This window comes from Amblyraja radiata, chromosome 18, assembly GCF_010909765.2.
Source record: "Amblyraja radiata isolate CabotCenter1 chromosome 18, sAmbRad1.1.pri, whole genome shotgun sequence".
NCBI lineage: Eukaryota > Metazoa > Chordata > Chondrichthyes > Rajiformes > Rajidae > Amblyraja > Amblyraja radiata.
In genome coordinates, this window is record NC_045973.1 from 29,847,157 (window position 1) to 29,870,539 (window position 23,383).

The 23,383-nt window shown below is 45.1% G+C and overlaps 1 protein-coding gene across 1 annotated transcript in view; it reads left to right on the forward strand.

Moving 5' to 3' along the window:
* Nucleotides 1–23,383, forward strand: part of LOC116983314 (rab GDP dissociation inhibitor alpha) — a 58,484-nt gene that overhangs the window by 22,528 nt on the left and 12,573 nt on the right. Inside the window, exons 2-7 of the mRNA XM_033037019.1 lie at nucleotides 3,393–3,500; nucleotides 5,298–5,397; nucleotides 7,097–7,231; nucleotides 12,114–12,312; nucleotides 16,571–16,702; nucleotides 23,258–23,357. Coding sequence (XP_032892910.1) covers nucleotides 3,393–3,500; nucleotides 5,298–5,397; nucleotides 7,097–7,231; nucleotides 12,114–12,312; nucleotides 16,571–16,702; nucleotides 23,258–23,357 — 774 coding nt within the window. The remainder of the gene's footprint in view (nucleotides 1–3,392; nucleotides 3,501–5,297; nucleotides 5,398–7,096; nucleotides 7,232–12,113; nucleotides 12,313–16,570; nucleotides 16,703–23,257; nucleotides 23,358–23,383) is intronic.

The following is a 23,383-nucleotide window of genomic DNA, read 5'->3' on the forward strand; positions in this document are numbered from 1 at the left end:
GGTAGGTAGGTAGGTAGGTAGGTAGGTAGGTAGGTAGGTAGGTAGGTAGGTAGGTAGGTAGGTAGGTAGGTAGGTAGGTAGGTAGGTAGGTAGGTAGGTAGGTAGGTAGGTAGGTAGGTAGGTAGGTAGGTAGGTAGGTAGGTAGGTAGGTAGGTAGGTAGGTAGGTAGGTAGGTAGGTAGGTAGGTAGGTAGGTAGGTAGGTAGGTAGGTAGGTAGGTAGGTAGGTAGGTAGGTAGGTAGGTAGGTAGGTAGGTAGGTAGGTAGGTAGGTAGGTAGGTAGGTAGGTAGGTAGGTAGGTAGGTAGGTAGGTAGGTAGGTAGGTAGGTAGGTAGGTAGGTAGGTAGGTAGGTAGGTAGGTAGGTAGGTAGGTAGGTAGGTAGGTAGGTAGGTAGGTAGGTAGGTAGGTAGGTAGGTAGGTAGGTAGGTAGGTAGGTAGGTAGGTAGGTAGGTAGGTAGGTAGGTAGGTAGGTAGGTAGGTAGGTAGGTAGGTAGGTAGGTAGGTAGGTAGGTAGGTAGGTAGGTAGGTAGGTAGGTAGGTAGGTAGGTAGGTAGGTAGGTAGGTAGGTAGGTAGGTAGGTAGGTAGGTAGGTAGGTAGGTAGGTAGGTAGGTAGGTAGGTAGGTAGGTAGGTAGGTAGGTAGGTAGGTAGGTAGGTAGGTAGGTAGGTAGGTAGGTAGGTAGGTAGGTAGGTAGGTAGGTAGGTAGGTAGGTAGGTAGGTAGGTAGGTAGGTAGGTAGGTAGGTAGGTAGGTAGGTAGGTAGGTAGGTAGGTAGGTAGGTAGGTAGGTAGGTAGGTAGGTAGGTAGGTAGGTAGGTAGGTAGGTAGGTAGGTAGGTAGGTAGGTAGGTAGGTAGGTAGGTAGGTAGGTAGGTAGGTAGGTAGGTAGGTAGGTAGGTAGGTAGGTAGGTAGGTAGGTAGGTAGGTAGGTAGGTAGGTAGGTAGGTAGGTAGGTAGGTAGGTAGGTAGGTAGGTAGGTAGGTAGGTAGGTAGGTAGGTAGGTAGGTAGGTAGGTAGGTAGGTAGGTAGGTAGGTAGGTAGGTAGGTAGGTAGGTAGGTAGGTAGGTAGGTAGGTAGGTAGGTAGGTAGGTAGGTAGGTAGGTAGGTAGGTAGGTAGGTAGGTAGGTAGGTAGGTAGGTAGGTTGGTAGGTAGGTAGGTAGGTAGGTAGGTAGGTAGGTAGGTAGGTAGGTAGGTAGGTAGGTAGGTAGGTAGGTAGGTAGGTAGGTAGGTAGGTAGGTAGGTAGGTAGGTAGGTAGGTAGGTAATCCTTTACAGGAGTCCCACAACAGCTTCAAGACAGACATAACACCACACATCTCCTCAGATGACTTCCATACTTAATAAGTTGAAATACAATGAATGGATACTAAAAAAGTGCAAAGTTATTTTTGTGCATTGTAAAACCTTATAGCAGCTGGTATACAAGACTTCCTATATCTCTCAGTTTTGCACATTGGTGCAATCAGTCTCTGACTGAAGGTGCTGCTCTTGATCACCTTCAGGGCGTGGAGTGGGTGAGTGGGGTTGCTCATTATTGAACCCAGTTTGTTCAGAGTTCTGGCCTCTGCCACCTGCTGGACCGTTAGTTGCTCAGCCCCGACCACTGAGCCGGCCTTCCTGATCAGCTTGTCCAGTCTGTTTTTGTCCACTATGCGGGCGCCTTCTCCCCAACAGGCCACAGCAAAAAACAGAGCACTGGCCACCACTGAATGGTAGACACTGCACAGCAGGGGTTGGCAGATGTTGAATGACCTTAGCCTCCTTAAGAAATACAGTCGACTTTGTCCCTTCCTGTACACCGCCTCCATATGACTCTTCCAGTCCAGCTCACTGTCAAGCTGCACACCAAGGTACCTCAGTGCCCCTGATGGTGATTGGTGTTGGTTGAGTCCTCCTCCTCCCCCTCCTGAAATCCACAACTATCTCCTTCGTTTTTGTGGTGTTGAGATGGAGGTTATTGTGTGCACTCCACTCCACAAAGTTGTTTATTGTATCTCTATACTCCTCCTCATTGCCCCCTTTGATGAGGCTGACAACAGCTGTGTCATCTGACAATTTCTGCTACTACGCGGTGGTGAATCTGGAATTCATTGCCACTGATGGCTGTGGGGGTGAAGTCATTGGGTATTTTTAAGGCGGAGATTGACACATTTTTGATTAGTAAGGGTGTCGAGGGTTATGGGGGAAAAAGCAGGAGAATGTGGTTGAGAGTAAAGATAGATCAGCTACTATTGAATGGCGGAGTAGACTCGATGGGCTGAATAGCCTAATTCTGCTCCTCTGACATGACCTACCGTATCTGCCTCCACCACCGCACCTGGAGACGTGGGTAATGAATGCTAATTAATTTAGTGGAAAATATAATACAGTGTAGTGCTCCCAAATATCTTCAAATGTAAAAGCTCAAATTAGTTTTTTTTAATTGAATATTTCCTTCAGCTCCATTTTTTTGGAGTGCAAGTTTGAATTCGCCTCAAATGTTGTAAGATTGACACAGAAAGCTGGTGTCACTCAGCGGGTCAGACAGCATTTCTGGAGAAAAGAAATGGGTGTCGTTTTGGGTCGAGGCCCTTCAGCCTGAGAGTCAGGGTAAAGGGAAATGAGAGATAGACTGTAATATAGAGGAAACAGGCCGTCATTAGCTGTGGGCTAAGTGAAAACAAATTGCAGGCAATGAGACTCACCAAGATAACTTTGAAGCTAGTCCGAAGGGTGAGGGAGGGATGGAGAGAGAGGGAATGCAAGGGTTATCTGAAGTTAGAGAAATCAATATAATACTACTGGGTTGTAAGCTGCCCGAGCAAAATATGAGGTGCTGTTTGCAATTTGCATTTGGTCTCACTCTGACCATGTAGGAGGCCCAGGGCAGAAAGGTCAGCGTGGGAATGAGAAGGGGAATTAAAGTGTTTGGCAACCAGGAGAACAGGTAGGTCCAAACAGACTGACGAAGGTGTTCAACGAAATGATCGCCCAGTCTACGTTTGGTCTCGCCGATGTATTAGAGTCCACACCTTGAACAATGGAACCAGTAGATATAAGATGTTGTAAGACCTCTGTTGTCTCATGCATTCCTCTCGACAATTTTTCTTTCTTTGCTTGTTGGGTAAAAGTCACAAATGAACATATCTGTAGTTGTGCAGGAAAGAACTGCAGATGTTGGTTTAAATCGAAGATAGACACAAAATGCTGGAGTAACTCAACGGGACAGGGAGCATCTCTGGAGAGATACCTATAGTTGAATTACCAATTGAATGTAAAGTAATTTGCAATGTGCAAAGGTATGATACAACCAATTTTTAAAATTATTATTTTGCATTTATCTCTCCTATCTCAATTTAACTTAAAAGCGGTCGTATTTTCCAATGTTTGATCCCAATTTATCTGTTTGTTTTGAAGGAATGTATCTTATCTGGAATCATGTCAGTAAATGGGAAAAAGGTGTTGCATATGGACCAAAATTCCTACTATGGAGGGGAAAGTGCTTCCATTACGCCCTTGGAGGAAGTAAGTGCATTTTTTTTTAAAGGGTTGATTAGAAACATGGGAATGTATGTGTGGTTAACTGCCGAGCGACTGCCATATTAATGCCGTGTGGTATCACAGTACAGGCAATTCCTGCATTGCGGCTGTTTAGATTATAGAAATTGGTAATGTAGGTTAAAGAAAAGTGTCCAAGAAAATGTAAATAGACTATTTAAATACTTTTTAAGACGTCACTGCCATTCATTAAGATTGTGGGTCATTTCTGACCGTGGACTATAATTATAGTTTTTTTTGGATCTTAACTCAATTTACTCAAGGATGAGGAGCAGAGAACAATCTATTAAGATGGCAGGACATTGAAAGGGGTCCTAAGCTCACAGGATCCAAAGTGCCAAATCTTATTAAAACTTTGTTTCGGACAGAGCTAGGGATTGATTTTGGGCAAACACATTTCAGAAAGATGCCAAAATATTGAAGAAGATGCAGAGGAATTGTGCCAGAGGCCAGGGATAAGAGTATTCTGTTATCTGGCGGGACTGAGGAAGCTGGGGGTGTTTTCTTCCTCATTTATAGCAGTGAAAATTTAAGAAAATTGATATAATTATTTAAAGTTATGACACAGATCGATGGTGGTAGCAAGGTTAATAATTAGAATATATAGACATCAGGTAGTTGGCAAAAGAGACAGAAGGGAGATAAGATTTTCTCTTTTGCAGTAATTTTTTTTTAATTGTCACGTGTACTGAAATGTAGTGACAAGCTTTTGTTTGTGTGTTATTCAGTCAGAAAAAGACTATGCATGAAAACAATCAAGCCATCTACAGTGTAAGGATAACGGGACAACATTTAGTGCACAGATGTAACATTGTAGTCTGATGAAAGAAAGTTCAAAGGTCTCCAATGAGGTAGATGGAAGGTCAGGAGTGCACTCTAACTGATGAGATGGGTGATGTTCAGGTTGAAAAGGCAGCAGTAACTGATCAAAACTTTCTAAGCGGAATGAAGAGTTGCAGGGCTTGACTATAAGTGGTGGGTGGGAAGCAAAGTGAAATTATAAAGGGAAGATTTAACATTTGTGAGTAGGATCATTCCTGAAGCCAGTGGAATCCTGCTTTACTCTATTGATGTAGCTTGAAGTACCATTTGCAGAAAAGAATCCTAGTTGCACTTTGCTAAACTGGAACTGCTTTTGAAAGAGCTATTCATCTTCCTCTTCCATTGACGTGAGTGTGGCATTGTGTTTGATAAATGCACACAATGGCAAGATTGAAGTTACAGGACATGGTTCCATTGCAGTAACAGACGATTTTGAACGATAATGCTTTCACTATAGCAGCGGAAGGTTTTGGGTCGATCCCATGACCTGGTCTGGCTGGCAGTCCAGCGTGGTATTGAGAACTTTGCACAGTGAGGTGCTGTCTTTTAGATAACACATTTAAGTGAGGGTTTTCTCAGATGAACACCAATTGTTCCTCCTCAACCAACATGACAGGAGGCAGTGTTGCAGTAACTCAGTGGATCAGTCTCTCTGGAGTACATGGATGGGTGATGTTGTGGGTCAGGACCCTTCTTCAGTCAAAGGTGAACTTCGTATTTCAAATTGTTGTTGGAGGCACCATCTCATGAACAAAATTAGATGTTGCATTTCAAATTTTGCAACCATGATTATATTTAATTATGAGGCATTTTCTGAATTGTAAGTTGTTGCAACATTAATTCTTCAATATATATTTATAGGGTAGACCTCAAATTGAACTAGCTGGCCTTTGGATGTAAAAAGCTACCAAATAAACAAATCTAAATGTTCTCTTCCTTTAGCTCTTCAAAAGGTTCAAAGTTGCTGGTGGTCCTCCAGAATCCATGGGAAGAGGCAGGGACTGGAATGTCGATTTGATACCCAAGTTCCTCATGGCAAATGGTAATACATTTTATTGAAGTTTTTAAACATCATTTAGAACTTGCATTTAAAAACCATTCTAGTATGGAAATCAGTGAAGGGCACATTGATTTGAAATACTGCCAGGGATCCAGCTGATTAAATCCATTTAGAAATACAGCGTGGAAACAGGCCCTTCGGCAGTTTGCACCAACCAGCAATCACCTGAACACTAACACTTTCCTACACACGAGGGCTAATTTACAATTTTACTGAAGCCAATTAACCTTCAAACCTGCTCATCTTTGGATTGTTGCTAGAAACTGGAGCACCTGGATAAAGCCCACATGGTCACAGGGAACGTACAAATTCACCAGCCATAGTCGGGATGGAACCCAGGTCTCTGGTGCTGTGAGGCAGCAACCCTGCCACTGTGCCGCCCTGTTGAACACAACCTCTGTGAATGTGTGTGTGTGTGTGTCTGGTGTGGGGTTCATTATAATGTGGGACAAAGCATTCTTTTCTGTTGAAATGATTTGGGGACAAAAATAGAATGTAGTCTTGAGTGCATGACACAAATCTGTCCATAATTTGCGAGGTTACAGTGCAGCAGCAGAGGGAACAGTCTCGGCTTCAGTGCAGCCACCAGACAAATTATGAGCATGATTAGTCCACCCAGTCCTGCTATCTTTTTCTATTTAATAAGTTTATGGCTGATCTGATTGTGACCTCAACTCTACTATCCTGTTAACTAACAGTAACCTTTCACTCCCCTCACTTTAGGTTAGTTTAGTTTAATTTATTATTGTGTCGTGTATCGAGATACAGTGAAAAGCTTTTTTTGTTGTGTCTATCCAGTCAGCAGGAAGACTATACATGATTACAATCAAGCCGTCACAACATACATATACAGGATAAAGGGAATAATATTTAGTGCAAGATAAAGTCCAGTAAAGTATGATTAAAGATAGTCTGAGGGGCTCCAATAAGGTAGATGGAGGTCACGCCAGCTCTGTAGTTGAAGATGGGATGATTCAGTTACCTGATAACAGCTGGGAAGAAACTGTCCTTGAATTTGGAGGTGTGCGTTTTCACATTTCTGTATCTCTTACCTGATGGGACCGGGGAGAAGAGGGAACGACGGGGTGAGACTAGTCCTTGTTTGGAAGCTTATCCACCTGCCTTAAAAATATTAACTCTATTTCCTCTACCCTTTCTGGAAGAGACCTGTTCTCCAAAGGGAGAGGGAAAATATTTTACCTTAACTTTGCCATAAAGGGATGATGTTTTGGGGAAGTGAGCCCTAGTTTGGTATTCTCTTGAGAGGAAGCGCCTGATGAACCTCCACCCTATCAAGAACCCAAAGAAATCTGAGTACCAGGAGAAATTACACAGTTGCCTTCACTGCTTACCTTTTGAATGAATTGAGGACAATGATCATTGTTTCAATTGCAGATGCTAGATACCTGAAATAAAATCAGAAAAATTCATGTTTCATGTGACTGACATTTCATTGGATGTTCTGTTGTTTGAAAGGTCACTGCAAAGTTAACTCTGATTCTCTATCCCGAGAGCCAGCTCAATCTTTGGTGCCCAAATTTCCCAATCCTAATTTGTCTCCACAAGGTCATTTTGAATATGTAATCTTTGAGTACATATCACCATGAAGTTGGTTTGGATATTCGGTTTGTTGCTCGGCTATCTTGCATATTCTACGAAGTTTCTGGTTGATGTTTTATAGGACAGCTTGTTAAGATGCTGCTTTATACAGAGGTCACCCGTTACTTAGACTTCAAAGTGGTAGAAGGAAGTTTTGTCTACAAAATGGGGAAAATCCACAAAGTCCCTTCTACGGAGACTGAAGCTTTAGCTACTGGTGAGTAATAGCACATGATAACTTGTTTGTTATATTTGTCCATTTAAACTTTAGAGATACAGGGCAGAAACAGCCCACCAAGTGCTCGCCGGCCAGCAATCACCCTGTACGCTAGCACTATTTTACAGGGGGAAATTTACAGAAGCCAATTAACCTACAAACCTGTATGTTTTTGGAGTGTGGGAGGAAACTGGAGCACCCAAAGAAAACGCACAGGGTGAACGTACAAACTCCGTACAGACAGCACCCATAGTCAGGATAGAACCTGGCTCTGTGGCGCTGTAAAGCAGCAACTCTACTGCTGCGTCACCATGCTGCCCGTCGTCCCCTTGTAGTGGGTTTTCATTTGAAATGGTCTTCAAAGTATTAAAATTATAATTCTTACTTAAGCGGCCTCAGTGTCCCTACAGAATGAGTCTGAAGAAGAGTCCAGTCCCGAAAAGTTCTTCCAGCACTTTGCGTTTTGCTGTGTCCCGACAAACTATTTGAACAGAAATACAATGAAATCTCACTCTTGTCTGTCTTACCCTGGGGACAGGTTACAAGCTGCTCATGGGATCAAACATAGGAATGCAGGGTCACCAGCACCCAGTCTATACTGGGATGTCAGCTGAGTGCTGTCTATTGGGAGGTGAAAGTTTTGGATTGCAGTTGCATGCATTTTGTTTTGAACTGCTGGAAATATGGCCTGCTTTTAATTCTTCCTTTGTAAAATGTTAGTTCTTTCCAATGATGCCTCCTGAATCTTTGAGTACTTTACTTTAGTTTCGACTTGCAGAGTGGAAACAGACCCTTTGTCCCACTGAGTCTGCTTCTACCTGCGATCACTCCGTACACTAGTTCTATCCTACACACGAGGGGCAATTTTACAGAAGTCGGTTAACCTACAAACCTGCACGTCTTTGGGATGTAGGAGGAAACCAGAGCACCCAGAGAAAATGCACGTGGTCATTGGAAGAACGTGCGATTTCCATACAGACAGCACCCGTAGTCGGGAATGAACCCGGGTCTCTGGCACTGTAAGGCAGCAATTCTACCATTGTGCTGCCCGAATCGTTTTGTTTTAGTCTTGTTTCTTTTGGACATGTGTCTGGCGATGAGTTTCTCTGAGTGTGATTATCTGCGCACGGAACATAGGATGCATATTATATAACTGGATATCGTGGCAATTAATCAATGACACTCTTCATCCTCTTGGAGGGGAACATTTTATATAACTCCATCAGATCATCGTTCAGACCCTTCTGCTGCAGAATAAACAAACCTAGCCTATCAAGCCTAGCAGAGGGGCGGCACGATGGCGCAGCGCCAGAGATGGGCTTGATCCTGACTACGGGTGGTGTCTGTCTGTAGTTTGTTCTAACCGTGACTTACATGGGCTTTCCCTGGTTTCCTCCCACATTCCAAAGATATACAAGTTTGGAGACTAATTTGCTTGGTTAAATTGTCCCCATTGTGTGTAGGATGTGTTAAGAGTGCATGGAATGCTGATTCGGACGGTGGACCGAATGGCCTGTTTCTGCGCTGTATTGCTCAACAATACTAAAATCTCTCCTTTTAACTGATCCAGGCAATATCCTGATCAATCTCTGTACTCTCATTTCCAGCGCAGTGTGATAACCAACTCGCATGCTCCTTGTTCATGATCAGCCACATTTGGGAATAGAAAACGTGCCTATAATTTGCTGTTTACCACTTGACATTACTTTTGCCTTTATTTTGGTTTACATTCGAGATTCAGCTTGGAACGAGCCCTTCGGTCCACTGAGTCCACACTGACCAGCAATCACCCATTCACACTAGTTCTATGTTATCCCACTTTCACATCCACTCCCAACACACTCGGGGCAATTTACAGAGGCCAATTAATCAGAGGCCAATTAACCCGTGGGAGCAAACCCACATGGTCGCAGGGAGAGCGTGCAAATCCACACAGACAGCATTCGAGGTCAAGATTGAACAGGCCAGGTCTCTAGTGTTGCGAGGCACAGCTCTACCAGCGGTACCACTGTCCCGCCCCATTTTATTTAAGTGTTTTCTCTTAATTGCTTCTTGCTTACACGAATAAAATTGCTTTTTCTAGAAGTGGGAATTTTCTTTTATCTCGTGTTCTAGTTTTTTTTTTTAAATGTTCCCATTTAAAGTCATCCCTTATGCCATGACTGTTGCTATTTCTTCAGTTTATTTCTATGCTGTAGCTTTAACCATTCTCACTATAGCAAAGGCATAGCTTTAAGGTGAGAGTGGCAAACTTTAAAGGAGATGTATGAAGAAGGTTTTGTTTTACAGTGGCTGGTGGGTGACTGGAGTATGTTGTCTGGGGTGGAGTCAGATATGATAGCAGTCTTTAAGAGGCTTTTACATAGGTATGTGGATATGCAGAGAATGGAGGGAAAAGGATCACATGCAGGCTAAGGAGATTAGTTTATCTTGGCATTATGTTCGGCAAAGATATTGAGGGTCGAAAGGGCTGATCCTGTACTGTTTCACCTACACCACCAATAGCACTATCCTACACACTAGTACTATCCTACACACTAGTAACAATTTACAATTCTTACTGAAGACAATTGACCTACAAACCTGTACATCTTTGGAATGTGGGAGGAAACCAGAACACTCGGAGAAAACCCACACGGTCACGGCAGGAACCTACAAACTCCATACAGAGCACACCTGTGCTCGGGGTCGAACCCGGGGCTCTGGTACTGTAAGGCAGCAACTCTACCACTGCGCTACCATGCTGCCCCGTAGGAGAGTGTATTGGAGAAAATAGAGTAAAGAATCTTGTATGAATTAGGAAAATTATTATCATTTCAACAATTACAATTGAAATATAATTTGAAAAATAATCAATATTTTAAATATCTTCAAATCCGTGACTATCTGAAAAAATACACAAAAGACTATCATAACATGCCCCCCAGACCTATTGGATGAAGACATGAAGACAAAGGTTGAATCAGCAAATCTAATATCATACTTATACAACATTATTTTAAATATAGAAATACCTACAACCGATGGTATTAGAAGAGACTGGGAACAAGAACTAGCTATAAAAATGTCAAAAAAGAGCTGGGATAAACACTTACTATATGTGCATAAATGCTCGATCAACGTACGACATACTCTAATTCAATATAAAACATTACATAGACTATATTATTCAAAAACTAAAATAAATAAACTTTTCCCCAATGTCTCACCCATTTGTGATAAATGTCAGTCACAAGAAGCTAACATAGCGCACTCTTTTGTTTTCTGTATAAAAATTCAAAAATTCTGGAACTAAATATTTGAAATCTTAACAAAATTATTTAAAATAAACCTTGTACAAAAAGCAGAATGGATTATTTTTGGAATATCGGAAGGTAAACCTGAATTAAATGTGTTTCCAAAGAACTTAATTACGGGCTAATAATGGGAAAAAAGCTTATACTCAAATTTTGGAAAAATGCTCCAATACCAACAATAAAAATGTGGATTTCAAACATGTTCGAAACACTACACTTGGAAGAGATGAGACTCCTCCTAGCAGGCAAAGCAGACCACTTCCAAAAGACGTGGTCTGCTTTTACGGAACTATTACAAGCATAAGGTACAATAGTAATTTAAAATATAAATGGTACCAGGATCTGGTAACGGGGGGTATAAAATAAAAAAAAATTTAAACACGGTTGGTATATCCTTTTTTGCGGAGTTTTGTGTTACAATAGAGCGATTGTTTTTCCTTTTTTTTTCTTTTCTTTCTAGGGTCTTATTTCCTTTCTTTACTTCCTTCTCTAATTTCTTCCCCAAGGGGCTTTCTTCTCCCAACACTTTCCTGCACCTTCACGATTCTTGCTCACTTTCCTTACTTCTTTTATTTCTACCTTTTTTTAAAGCTCGAAAAACGAAGTGGTACAACAAAATGTAATAAGATTTATGTGATGTGTATTACTGTAATTTACTGTACTTCTAAAAAAAAAAAAAAAAAAAAAAAAAAAAGAAGAAACCAGAACGGCGGGAACCTACAAACTCCATTCAGAGCACACCTGTACTCGCGGTCGAACCCGGGGCTCTGGTACTGTAAGGCAGCAACTCTACCACTGCGCTACCATGCTGCCCCATAGGAGAGTGTATTGGAGAAAATAGAGTAAAGAATCTTGATGTGAAAGCTTATTTAACCTGGTTTTACTGTTTTGCCCTTGGGAGAAATGTATTATTTGTTTTTTTTGGGTCCAGATCTGAATTCCACATAATTTTATAAAGTTTTCATTTATTTCTAAGATAATTTATGACTTGCTAATTTTACTGTGTGCAAAGTAAGTAAATAATGTAAAAACACTGACGTTTACGTCATCAGAGGCAACTGCGAATCTGCAGTTTGATTTTGTTCCAGCTTTGTGAACAAGAAGGATGATGCTCCCTTAATTAAAGTTCTGAAGTATATAAATTGTTGCTTTGCTATCTTGTCATCTTTCCATGACCATCGAGGACCCTTTGAACTCCAGAACCAGGGGCCACAGTTTAAGAATAAGGGGTAAGCCATTTAGAACTGAGACGAGGAAACACTTTTTCTCACAGAGAGTTGTGTGTCTGTAGAATTCTCTGCCTCAGAGGGCGGTGGAGGCCGGTTCTCAGGATAATTTCAAGAGAGCTAAATAGGGCTCAGTCAGATAGCGGAGTCAGGGGATATGGGGAGAAGGCAGGAACGGGGTACTGATTGGGGATGATCAGCCATGATCACATTGAATGGCGGTGCTGGCTCGAAGGGCTGAATAGCCTACTCCTGCACCTATTGTCTATTGTCTGATTTGGGAGAGAGAAGAGAGCAGGGTGAACAAACAGTGTATATCGTATCAATAAATATTGACTCTATTTTTATTTTCGTCTTCAGATCTTATGGGCATGTTTGAAAAACGTCGCTTCCGAAAACTTTTGTTATATGTTGTTGGCTTTGATGAGAACGACCCTAAAACTCATCAAGGCATTGAGCCGAAGAAGACCACGATGCGAGAAGTCTACAAGAAATTTGACCTGGGGCAAGATGTCATTGACTTCACAGGACATGCATTGGCTCTTTATAGAACAGATGAGTGCGTTATCATTGATGTTTATATATAACTCCTGGAAATGTAGTTATCCAAAACACTTCTCTCTGCATCTCACTTATCTCTTTAAAAAAAGACACGGTAGTCTATTGAATTTGCCAACTGTGTGATGTTTGATTAAGTTGTTGCATCTATATTATTCACTTTGAGTGGTAAAATGCTGAGAAGCCAAGAGATACAGATTCAAAATGAGGAAGCTGAGAGTCAGAAATTGGGTAGATAGTGAGGAATTATTTCAACGTTAAGAGTATGTGAGTCTGCCCCTCTCCTGTTCTGGTACTCTTTATTTGCTGGCAATATTATCACTGTGGAACCAGGAAATTGTCATTTTAAGTGACATATGAGTCTCGAAGTATTACTTAAAACAATGGGTGGTTTAAAAGCAGCTTTAAAACTGGAGGTCTTGGGGTAAATATCATTTCGACATACCTAGTTTAAGGATATAGTATGGAGACTGGCCTTTAGGCCCACTGAGTCTATACCGGCCATTGATCAGCCATTCACATCTGTTCCACGTTAGTTATCCCACTTTCTCATCCACTCTCTACACACTAAGGGGAATTTACAGAGGCCAATTAACCTATAAACCACATCTCTTTGGGATGTGGACGGAAACCAGTGCACCCGGAGGAAAGCCACATGGTCATAGGAAGAATGTGTAAACTCCACATGCGCAGCATCTGAGGTCAGGACCGAACAAGGGGTCTCTGGTGTTGTGAGGCAGCAACTGCAGTTTTTGTTGCCCTTGTTCCCTTCATTTGGACAAGGAGTACTTTACTTGGAGGCAGAAAAATGGCATTGAAAGTAGGGTTCGGTAACTTAGAATACACAAATAAGTTGAAAGGGGTAAGGACAGGAAATTGGATTGGAGTCAATAATTCCACTGGAGAGCTAGCACTGTCATAGTTTGAATTACTTTATTTCGTGCTTAATCTCTATGATTAAACAATTTGGCAGGCACTCCAATATAGTAATGAACACACACTTGGGTGCAGTATGAATAATCCTCTGCCAAGGTTGTTGGTAACATTAAATTAAGTTTTATGACAATTAAATTGAAGCTGCAAAGACACATTCTTCCTAGGTTACAGTGACTGCCCTTTTCTTCACTTGTCAAATTTCTTCATCCATTGAGGATCGGAATAAGAACTTGCTTCAAAGCCTACATCTGTTGCTGGCTGTCAAGATAGTAACATCAAAGTGACTATGGTGGCTGTATCTAATGGGCCACCTTTCCATTTAAATGCTTCACGTTGTTGAGATGTGACAATATCTGTTCTGGGTTTAGACTTTACTTTAGACTTTAGAGATACAGCGGAATTAGTGATGAGCAGTGATCAGCCCATATTCCCTAGCACTATGCTACACATTCAACTTCATAACCTTTCATGTTTAAAAATTGATTGTACCACATAGGGACAATTTACAATTTAACCAAAGCCAATTAACCTACAAACTTGTACGTCTTTGGAGTGTAGGAAGAAACGAGCACCCAGAGAAAACGCACGCGGTGACAGGGAGAACATACAAACTCCGTACATACATCACCTGTAGTCAGGATCAAACCTGAGTCTCTGACGCTGTAAGGCAGCAACTCTGCCACTGTACCACCATTAATGTGGTACAATTCATTTTTAAACATGGAAGGTTATGAAGTTGAATAATTTATCAGGATTCTGAGGACATCATAAGAGTTGAACCTCCTTGGGAACGACCTGAAGCGTTGATTACCTCATCACCGCACAGCTGGAGAAGATTGAAAAATGCAACATGGAAACAAGCCCATAGGCCCACCGAGTCCATGCTGACCATCGATCACTAGTTCTATGTTATCCCTCTTTAGTGATCCCTCCCTACATACTAATGGCAATTTTGGAGGCCAATTAACCTAGTCGCACATCTTTGAGATGTGGGAGAAAACCCATTAGGTCACGGAGAACGTGCAAAACTCCATACAGACAGCTCTTGAGGTCAGAATCGAACCCGGGTCTCTGGAGTTGAGGTGGCAGCTCTATCAGCTGAGCCACCCCTATTATAAGATATTAGGTAATGGACATGACTCCTAATTCCAATGGATATGAAAGATTCCACCACACACACATCAAAGCTTCATGGCCATGGGACATTCCAGCGCCAGCCGGGGGCTCCAACTTTGTGACATTTAGACTGGGAGCGGGGCCGTAAATCGCCCGGCACGGCCTAAAATGGCAGTGGGACTTATCATCGCCCGCCTGGGGCTTGGACATCGGGAGAGACATGGAGAACAGGGGAGAGAAAAGACTTTGCCTTCCATCACAGTGGGTCCACTGTGATGGATGTTTGTGTGAATTAAATTGTGTGTATGTCTAGGAAATTGTCCTTGTTTGTATGGCTGTGGAAACAGAATTTCGTCTGAGGCTCAAATGACAATAAATTGTATTGTATTGTATTGTAAAGTGTGGGGCCTTCATGCCCACGTTGGTTTTGCATACAGCCTGTCACCGCTGCCAACTCACCAGCTGTCACATGAGAAGGTCCAGCCACAAGAGCTCAATGACAACTCCAAGGTCAGGCACACTAATTGGCCTTATCTGCACACCGGTTAAGATTGGTGAGAATGTAGGTAAAAGGCGCTTCTGGAATAAACGTGACAAGGTGTCTGGCTCGGCTAAACGTCATTTGTCCTTTGCTTTTTGTCGTGGGACTCGACTCAGTAGATCCTACAACTGGTGACTCCGTTGCTACACGCAAACTTCGACTTGCTCATGAAATGAATGACTATAAAAGTGACACAGTGTCAGTCGAGGAAGTAAAACTCGACGTCCCAACTCTTTTTACAACCAACGCGAGAGCGTGGTTTTCAATACGAGCCAACATTGGGCTCCTAGCTGCTTGTTTTCCAGAGCAGATCGCATGGGAAGTGGACAACGTGCTCCTTAATCTTGAAGAATTGACGCCATACAACCTGTACATATCTTGGAGCGAACGCAGCCCTCGAAGCAAGCCCACATTTCGGAGCTGCTGAGAGATGATAATCTCGGCGATAGGAGGCCATCACAAATGTTGCGGAGATGGAGCATGTTAGCGGGAGACGAAAAGATTGACGGCAATGTCTGGAAACAGATGTTTCTCTGCTGCATGCCTACTCAGGTGCAGGGACACCTGATAGATCTATTTCAACTAGCCAGCATACGACGAAAACCAACCAACGAACCGGCGAAGTACCCAACATATCCTGTCAAAGACCTCCCACACTGCAGTACCAAACAAGATCGGGCCATAAAATCAACCCGCCAGACCGGTACGGGGCAGGACAAAGCCAGGCAGTTGCCACCTTGTATGGCTCTGTGGCTGAGGGGGGAGCTGTGGCGCCTTCACGCACATGTTTGTTTTGTATACAGCCTGACACCGCTTGCAACTCGCCAGCTGCCACACAAGAAGGTCCAGCCACAAGAGCTCAATAACAAGTCCAAGATCAGACGCACTAATTGGCATTGTCTGCACACTGGTTATGATTGGTGAGAACGTACGTAAAAGGGGCTTCCGGAATAAACGTGACACAAGGTGTCTGGTTCAGCTAAGTGTCGTTTGTCCTTTGCTTTTTGTCGTGGGATTCAGTAGATCCAACAGAAGTCTAGAAGAGGACTCTATTCCCTGACTCTATTCTACCAAGATCACAGTTGATGCTCTGACTCCGTTCCATTTTACCGGCTAATTTAATTTGTTCTGAAATACCCATAACTTTATCAATTGGAGCCTTGAATACACTTGGCAACACTACATCCATGGTCCTTGGGGTTGGAAAGATTTGCTGTCACCTAAGTGATAGAGCCACTGCCTCATTGGTGGTAGAGCCACTGCCTCATTGTCAGCAACCAAAGTTTGATCCTGACCTTGGATGCAGTTTGTGTGGAGTTTGTACATTCTCCCTGTGACCTCGTGGGTTTCCTCCTGGTGCTCCTTTTCCTCCCATACAATGCACAGATAAAATCCCCCTGCCGTTGGTGCTTCATGTGTTGCAATTCATCACTAATTTAACAAGGAAATATGTACCTTCATTTTCAAAAACAAAATTTCTTAATATCCACCCCTCCCCCCCCCCCCCCCCCCCCCCCCCCCCCCCCCCTTCCTTACAATCAGTCAAATTGCCACCTATCCATGTTCTCCAGAGATGCTGCCTGACCCGCTGAGTCACTCCAACACTTTGTGTCGTTGCTTGAATATTTGCCGTGAATCTATTTGACCTCATTCTTTTTATTCCTAGTTACATGGACCAACCATGCCTGGATACTATCAATCGGATTAAATTGTACAGTGAATCGCTGGCTCGGTACAGCAAGAGTCCTTACCTCTATCCACTCTATGGACTGGGAGAGCTGCCTCAAGGCTTTGCCAGGTAACTGCAGCACCTGTAGAATGTGTTACATGTGTTGTCTAGGCGTGGGTTCCACAGTGTAATGACACAAATTCCTGCAATTCAGATTTAGGCCACCAGGTGGACCTTCAGCAGCAACCGTAGACACAAAATGCTGGAGTAACTCAGCGGGACAGGTAGCATCTCTGGAGAGAAGGAATGGGTGACGTTTCGGGTCGAGACCCTTCTTCAGACTAATGTCAGGGGAGAGGGAGATACATAGATAAAGAACTATAAGGTGTGAAAATGGGATAAAGGGAATGACGATCAAGGAAAATTTAGAATTGTTAGCTGGGAGAAGTTAATGACAAAGCAAACAGATAAAATGTAGTCGGAGACAGTAAGACTGGTCAGAGAAGGGGGAAGGATGGAGAGAGAGGGAAAGCAAGGGTTACATGAAGTCAGAGAAGTCAATGTTCATATCGCTCGGGTGTACGATGCCCAAGCGAAATATGTGCTATTCCTCCAATTTGCCTCCTCCATTGTCAGAGTGAGAGACAGGTCAGGGTGGGAAACGGAGGGGGAATTAAAGAGTTTAGCAACCGGGAGATCAGGTGGGTTTAGGCGGACTGAGCAGAGGTGTTCAAAGGCACGATCGCCGAGCCTGCCCTTGGTCTTGCTGATATATAGGAGTCCACACCTGGAACAGCAAATACAGTAGATGAGGTTGGAGGAGGTGCAAGTGAACCTCTGCCTCACCTGAAAAGACTTGGGGTCCTTGGACGGAGTCGAGGGGGGACAGCAGCAACCACTCCGATCAGAACCATGCATGGAGGCCAGAGCATAGAATAGTACAGCATAGGAACAGGCCTTTCAGCCCACAATGTCTGTTGTTTCTTTTTTCCATAAACAAAGCCAGTGTGTGATCTGTTTTGAAAATAAAATTTAATATTTTTAGGAGACGAAGTGGAACCCGTTGGGTCCCTGTCACACGGGAGGCCTGGTCCCAGAACGCAACCGTTCCCCAACGCAATATTCCTCCACTCACCCATTCCCCCAATGTAACTCGTCCCCCCAACGCAATATCGCACCACTCACATATTGCCCCCAACTGCGCAGGTACGGCTCATTTCCCCTTATCCCCCCACACTCGCTCCCCCTCCTCTTCACCCTCTTCTTCACCCTCTTCTTCACCCTCCCTCTTCTTTCCCCTCTCCTCCTCCCCTCCCAAATCCCTCCCTCCCTTTCCTTTCCTCTACCCTCAGTCACTCCCTCCCTCCCTCCCTCCATAACTCCTCTCCCTTCCTATCCCTCTATCCACCACTCTTCACCACCCCCTATTCCCCCCCCCCCTTTATCCCTCGTGACCTCCCCCACTACCCTCATCTTCTATTCCCCACTCCCTACCTCCCCCGCTTCTCTCCCTCTATTCCCCCTCCACCCCGACTCTCCTCACCTCCCCCACTTTTACCCCCTCTCCCTCCCTTGGCCCGTCCCTGCCCACCCACCTGCCTGCTCGCTGCCGCCGGGGGGGGGGGGGGGGGGGGGGATGGAGTCGGTGTTTGTCACGGTGGACACCACGTGTTTCAATGACCTGGTGGAGAAGATCTCCTCCGAGAAGGCCGCGAGGGTGAGTTACCGCAACGGCGGCAGCAGAGGAGACGGACCCGGGAAGGACGGGTAGACGGGACCGCCATTGCCGCAGAAAGCGGGCGGGGGAGAGGGGTGAGTGATGAGAGAGAGAGAGAGACGGGACCAGGGCCTCCACTGAAACCTCCCCCCCCCCCCCCCCCCCCGCGACCTCCGCTGATGGTGGGGGAGACGATAGACAAGTTATTGTGAGGAGGGGAGAGAGGAGTTTGTGAGTGAGGGGGGACAGGCCATCGCCATCCCGGCCGTGGCATTGGCTGACAAGAGAAGAGACCAATCTGCGTGGCGCTGACTGAAGGAATCTGCGCACGTGCAGTTTTTAAGATTTTTAAACCTCTAACTTTTACAATATACCACCGATCGCAACAAAACTTGTTGCACTCGCAGCACAGGAGAACGGTGATTAACCTGGCGAAAAATCATAGCGCTATCCCTTACCATATTTTTGCAAATAGAAAAACCCTGCAAACCGGAAGAGCACAAGTTCAGAGTTTTAGTTATGTACTAGACCAAGTGCAGACCCGTTGGGTCTGTTTCCCCAACGGCGTTTTGCAGGGGGGAGGGGGGGCTGCGGCATTAAACTCATATTAACCAACCCCCAAACACACAGGTGGGGGGATGGGATGAGGGGAGGGAGGGGAGAGGAGGTGGAGGAAATGGGACAGATTTGGGTGGGAAAGGAGAGCGGGGTAGGGGGTGAGAGAGGGGGATTGGGGAGAGGGAGGGGGAGGATGGGGAGGTAGGGGAGGAGGGAGGGAGGGGGAGAGGGGTGGGGGAGAGAGGGGAAAGAGTGGGGAGGGAGAGGGGAGGGGGAAGGGGGAGAGGTGGAAGAGTGGGGAGGGAGGTGGAGAGGGGTAGGGGGAGTGATGGAAGAGGGACAGAGGGGTAGGAGGAAGGGGGTGGCGTAGAGAGGGAAGGGGGGTGGGGAAGAGAGGGATGGGTGGGAGAGGGGTGCGGAGAGGGAAACATAGAACCATTGAAATTAAGTGCTGGAGTAGGCCATTCGGACCTTCGAGCCTGCACCACCATTCAATATGATCGTGGCTGATCATCCAACTCAGTATCCTGTACCTGCCTTCTCTCCATACCCCCTGATCCCTTTAGCCACAAAGACCACATCTAACTCCCTCTTAAATACAGCCAATGAACAGGCCTCAACTACCTTCTGTGCCAGTGAATTCCAGAGATTCACCACTCTCTGTGTGAAAAATGTATTTCTCATCTCGGTCCTAAAAGATTTACCCCTTATCCTTAAACTGTGACCCCTTGTTCTGGACTTCCCCAACATCTGGAACAATCTTCCTGCATCTAGCCTGTCCAACCCGTTAAGAATTTTGTAAGTTTCTATAAGATACCCCCTCAATCTTCTAAAATCTAGCGAGTACAAGCCGAGTCTATCCAGTCTTTCTTCATATGAAAGTCCTGACATCCAGGAATCAGTCTGGTGAACCTTCTCTGTACTCCCTCTATGGCAACGATGTATTTGAACATTGGGCATTGTGACATCACACAATGGAACGTTCACCAAGTGCTTGTGCTCCTGCAAAGGCATATGTAAATGAATCCATTCCGATTGGACATCTGTGAGCATAGGGCATTGTGACATCACACGATGGAACGTTCACCAGGGGCTGGGGCTGGTGCTGATTCTATGGGTGAGAAGCCAGTTTATTTTTGAAATATTGGGGGGGGGGTGAAGGATTTGATTAAAAACGTGCACTTAAACACGACGACCAATGGCAAACCCGTTGGGTCTGATCCCCCAACGCAGCCGTTCCCTACCCGTAGCCCCCACTGTGGGGGGGCGGCATCACACACACTAACCACCCCCACACACAGAGTTGGAAAAGTGTATAAACACCGTTCCCAACCTGTAGCCCTCAGGGGAGACGTGGTCGTCGAAGTCGGGTCCCGGCCGTCTTAAAATAGCGTATCTTGAAGTCGTCGAAGTCGGGTCCGTCTCGGCAACTCGGGGGGGGTGGCGGGGCGGCATCACACACACGAAACATCCCCACACACAGAGCCTTAAAAGTGTAATGCCCCAACGCAGCCGTTGCCTACCCGCAGCCCCCACGGGAGACGTGGTCCTCGAAGTAGAGCAGTTCCCGAAAGGCCGTTTTTAAATAGCGTTGCGTGTGGTTGTGCTGTGGGCGCCAGCAACCGTTATGGTCGCTGGCCAGCAGGAGGCGACAAAATGAGTGGGGGGAGGGGGGGGGGGGGGAGGAGAAGGTACATAAACATAACGAAATGTAATGAGGAGTGGATAGCTGGAAGGGAAAGTGAAATGTCTACCGAAATGGCTGCTTGTATGGGTGAGAAGCCAGTTTTTATTTGAAAAACTGGGGGGGGGGGGGGGGGGGGGGGGGGAGGAGGCATTACACTTTTGCGTTGGGGCATTACACTTTTAAGTGGTGAAAGTTCTGACATAACAGGAATCAGTCTGGTGAACCTTCTCTGTAATCCCTCTCTATGGCAACGATGTCTTTGAGCTTCGGGCATTGTGACATCACACGATGGAACGTTCACCATTGGCTGGGGCTCCTGCATAGGCATATGTAAATGGATCCATTCCGATTGGACGTATGTGAAGATTGGGCATTGTGACATCACACAATGGAACGTTCAGCAGGGGCAGGGGCTGGGGCTGGTGAAGCTTCTGTGGGTGTGAAGCCAGTTTAGTTTTGAAATATTGGGGGAGGGGGGGGGGGTTAGGATTTGATTTAAAACGTACACTTAAACACGTCGAAATGTAATGAGGAACGGATACTTAGAAAGAAAAGTGAAATCTCTACCAAAATGGAAAAGATGTCGGCGATTCAGCGTTCCCCCTTATCCTTAAACTTTGACCCCTTGTTCTGGTCTTCCCCAACATCCGGAACAATCTTCCTGCATCTAGCCTGTCCAACCCCTTAAGAATTTTAAACGTTTCTATAAGATACCCCCTCAATCTTCTAAAATCTAGTGAGTACAAGGCGAGTCTATCCAGTCTTTCTTCATATGAAAGTTCTGACATCCCAGGAATCAGTCTGGTGAACCTTCTCTGTACTCCCTCTCTATGGCAATAATGTATTTGAGCATTGGGCATTGTGACATCACACGATGGAACGTTCACCACGGGCTTGGGCTCCTGCATAGGCATATGTAAATGAATCCATTCCGATTGGACATCTGTGAGCATTGGGCATTGTGACATCACACGATGGAACGTTCAGCAGGGGCTGGTGCTGAAGCTGAATCTATGAGTGAGAAGCCAGTTTAGTTTTGAAATATTTGGGGGGGGGGGAAGGATTTGATTAAAAACGTGTACTTAAACACGACGGAATGTAATGAGGAGCGGATACTTAGAAAGAAAAGTGAAATCTCTACCGAAATGGAAAAGATGTCGGCGATTCTGCGTCCGGTTTCGGAGTTGCAGGGAATCAATGGAAGAAATGTGGCCGGAAGCCAGGCCGGAAGCCGTACATGTAAATGGATCCGTTCCGATTGGACGTCTGCGAGCCTCGGGCATCGCGATTGGACGTCTGCGAGCATCGGGCATTGTGACATCGCACGGCGGGAACGAATCGAAAGGCAGGCAGGCAGCCGGACGGAGTTCCGTTTCGGAATCTGGGGCGAGAGTTTTATATAATAATAGATAGATAGATAAATTTCTGCTGCAAATTTGAATTTTAGAGCTCCTGCAACCAGTTTTGCGCTGTGCATCTTGCGTCTGTTTTGGCAAACTTTGTAATTGGAAATATAAGAACATGCAAATGCTGGACTTTTGAGCAAAATATGAAGTGCAAAATATGAAGAGGAACTCAGTTGGTCAGGTTTAGTTTATTGTCACATGTACCGAGGTACAGTGAAAAGCTTTTGTTGCATGCTAACTGGACAGCGGAAAGACTATACATGTTTACAGTTGAGCCATCAACAGTGTACAGATGCATGATAAAGGGAATAACGTTTAGTACAAGGTAAAGTCCGATTAAAGATAGATGACTGTTTGGGTCGGGACGATTCTTCAGATTGAAGTCTATGACAAAGGATCTGTCTGAAGAGCGGACCCAACCGGAAACATCGCTGATCCATTTCCCTCCACAGATGCTGCCTGACCTGCTGAGTTCCGCCAGCTGTTTGTACAACGTGTATCGGTGTACAACTTCCAGAAAAACCTGTATTTTTCCACTGTAACATTAATATTTGCAAGGTTATTACTTGGCATGGCCAGATGTGTAAGGCTGTGAGCTCTTTCAGTCTAGATGGATCAATAATGCTTGTTTCACGTGGGGCTGTATCAACTAATTTTGTGGAGTGGAGTGGTATGGGTGGTGAAGAAACCAAGTGCTGGACAGATGAATTTCTGGATTGAGACCCTTCTTCAGAACTTGTACATTGTCATGCTATTTTTCTACATACAGGTCCACCACCGATTTTTGCAGCAACTGGTGGTCCGCTACCTCCTTTAATCCGGAAAGAATTACGAGAGCGCACTTGAAATCACCCCCCCCCCCCCCCCCCCCCCCCCCGATGTTCCCCTGAAATGTTGGCGCCTAGGCTGAGTAAGGCAGCTGATCTTGACCTCATTGATCCGCGCCGATCGACGGATCGAGTATTCCGCCTGCAGCTGGGGCTTTGGTATTCCGGCCAGAGTCGGCAGATCCGTTCCCATAGCCAACTTCCAGGGCTGACTTTGCGGGGTGTTATCATGGTTCCCCTCAAGGCCGTGACCTCTGTTGGTCTGGCAAAACAGCTAATACAGCAAGACTTTGGAACTAAGGGTGCTGGAAAATCGGTGATTAGTCACTGTTCAGCATTGGTTGATGGTGGAACATATAATTTTACTATCTAACGCCAGTCTTGTTACAGTGCTCGCGACTTAGAGATGAATTGATGTTCAGTTATCGACTACTTTCCCTCAGAAGGTTTGCTTACGACGTGTCTTTGTTTCACGCTTTGTTTAAACAGACTGAGCGCTATCTATGGGGGCACGTACATGCTCAACAAATCGGTGGATGAGATTGTGTTCGAGAAGGGACGTGTGGTTGGTGTTAAGTCTGAAGGGGAGGTAAGTGTTGTAACCACCAGGTTCAA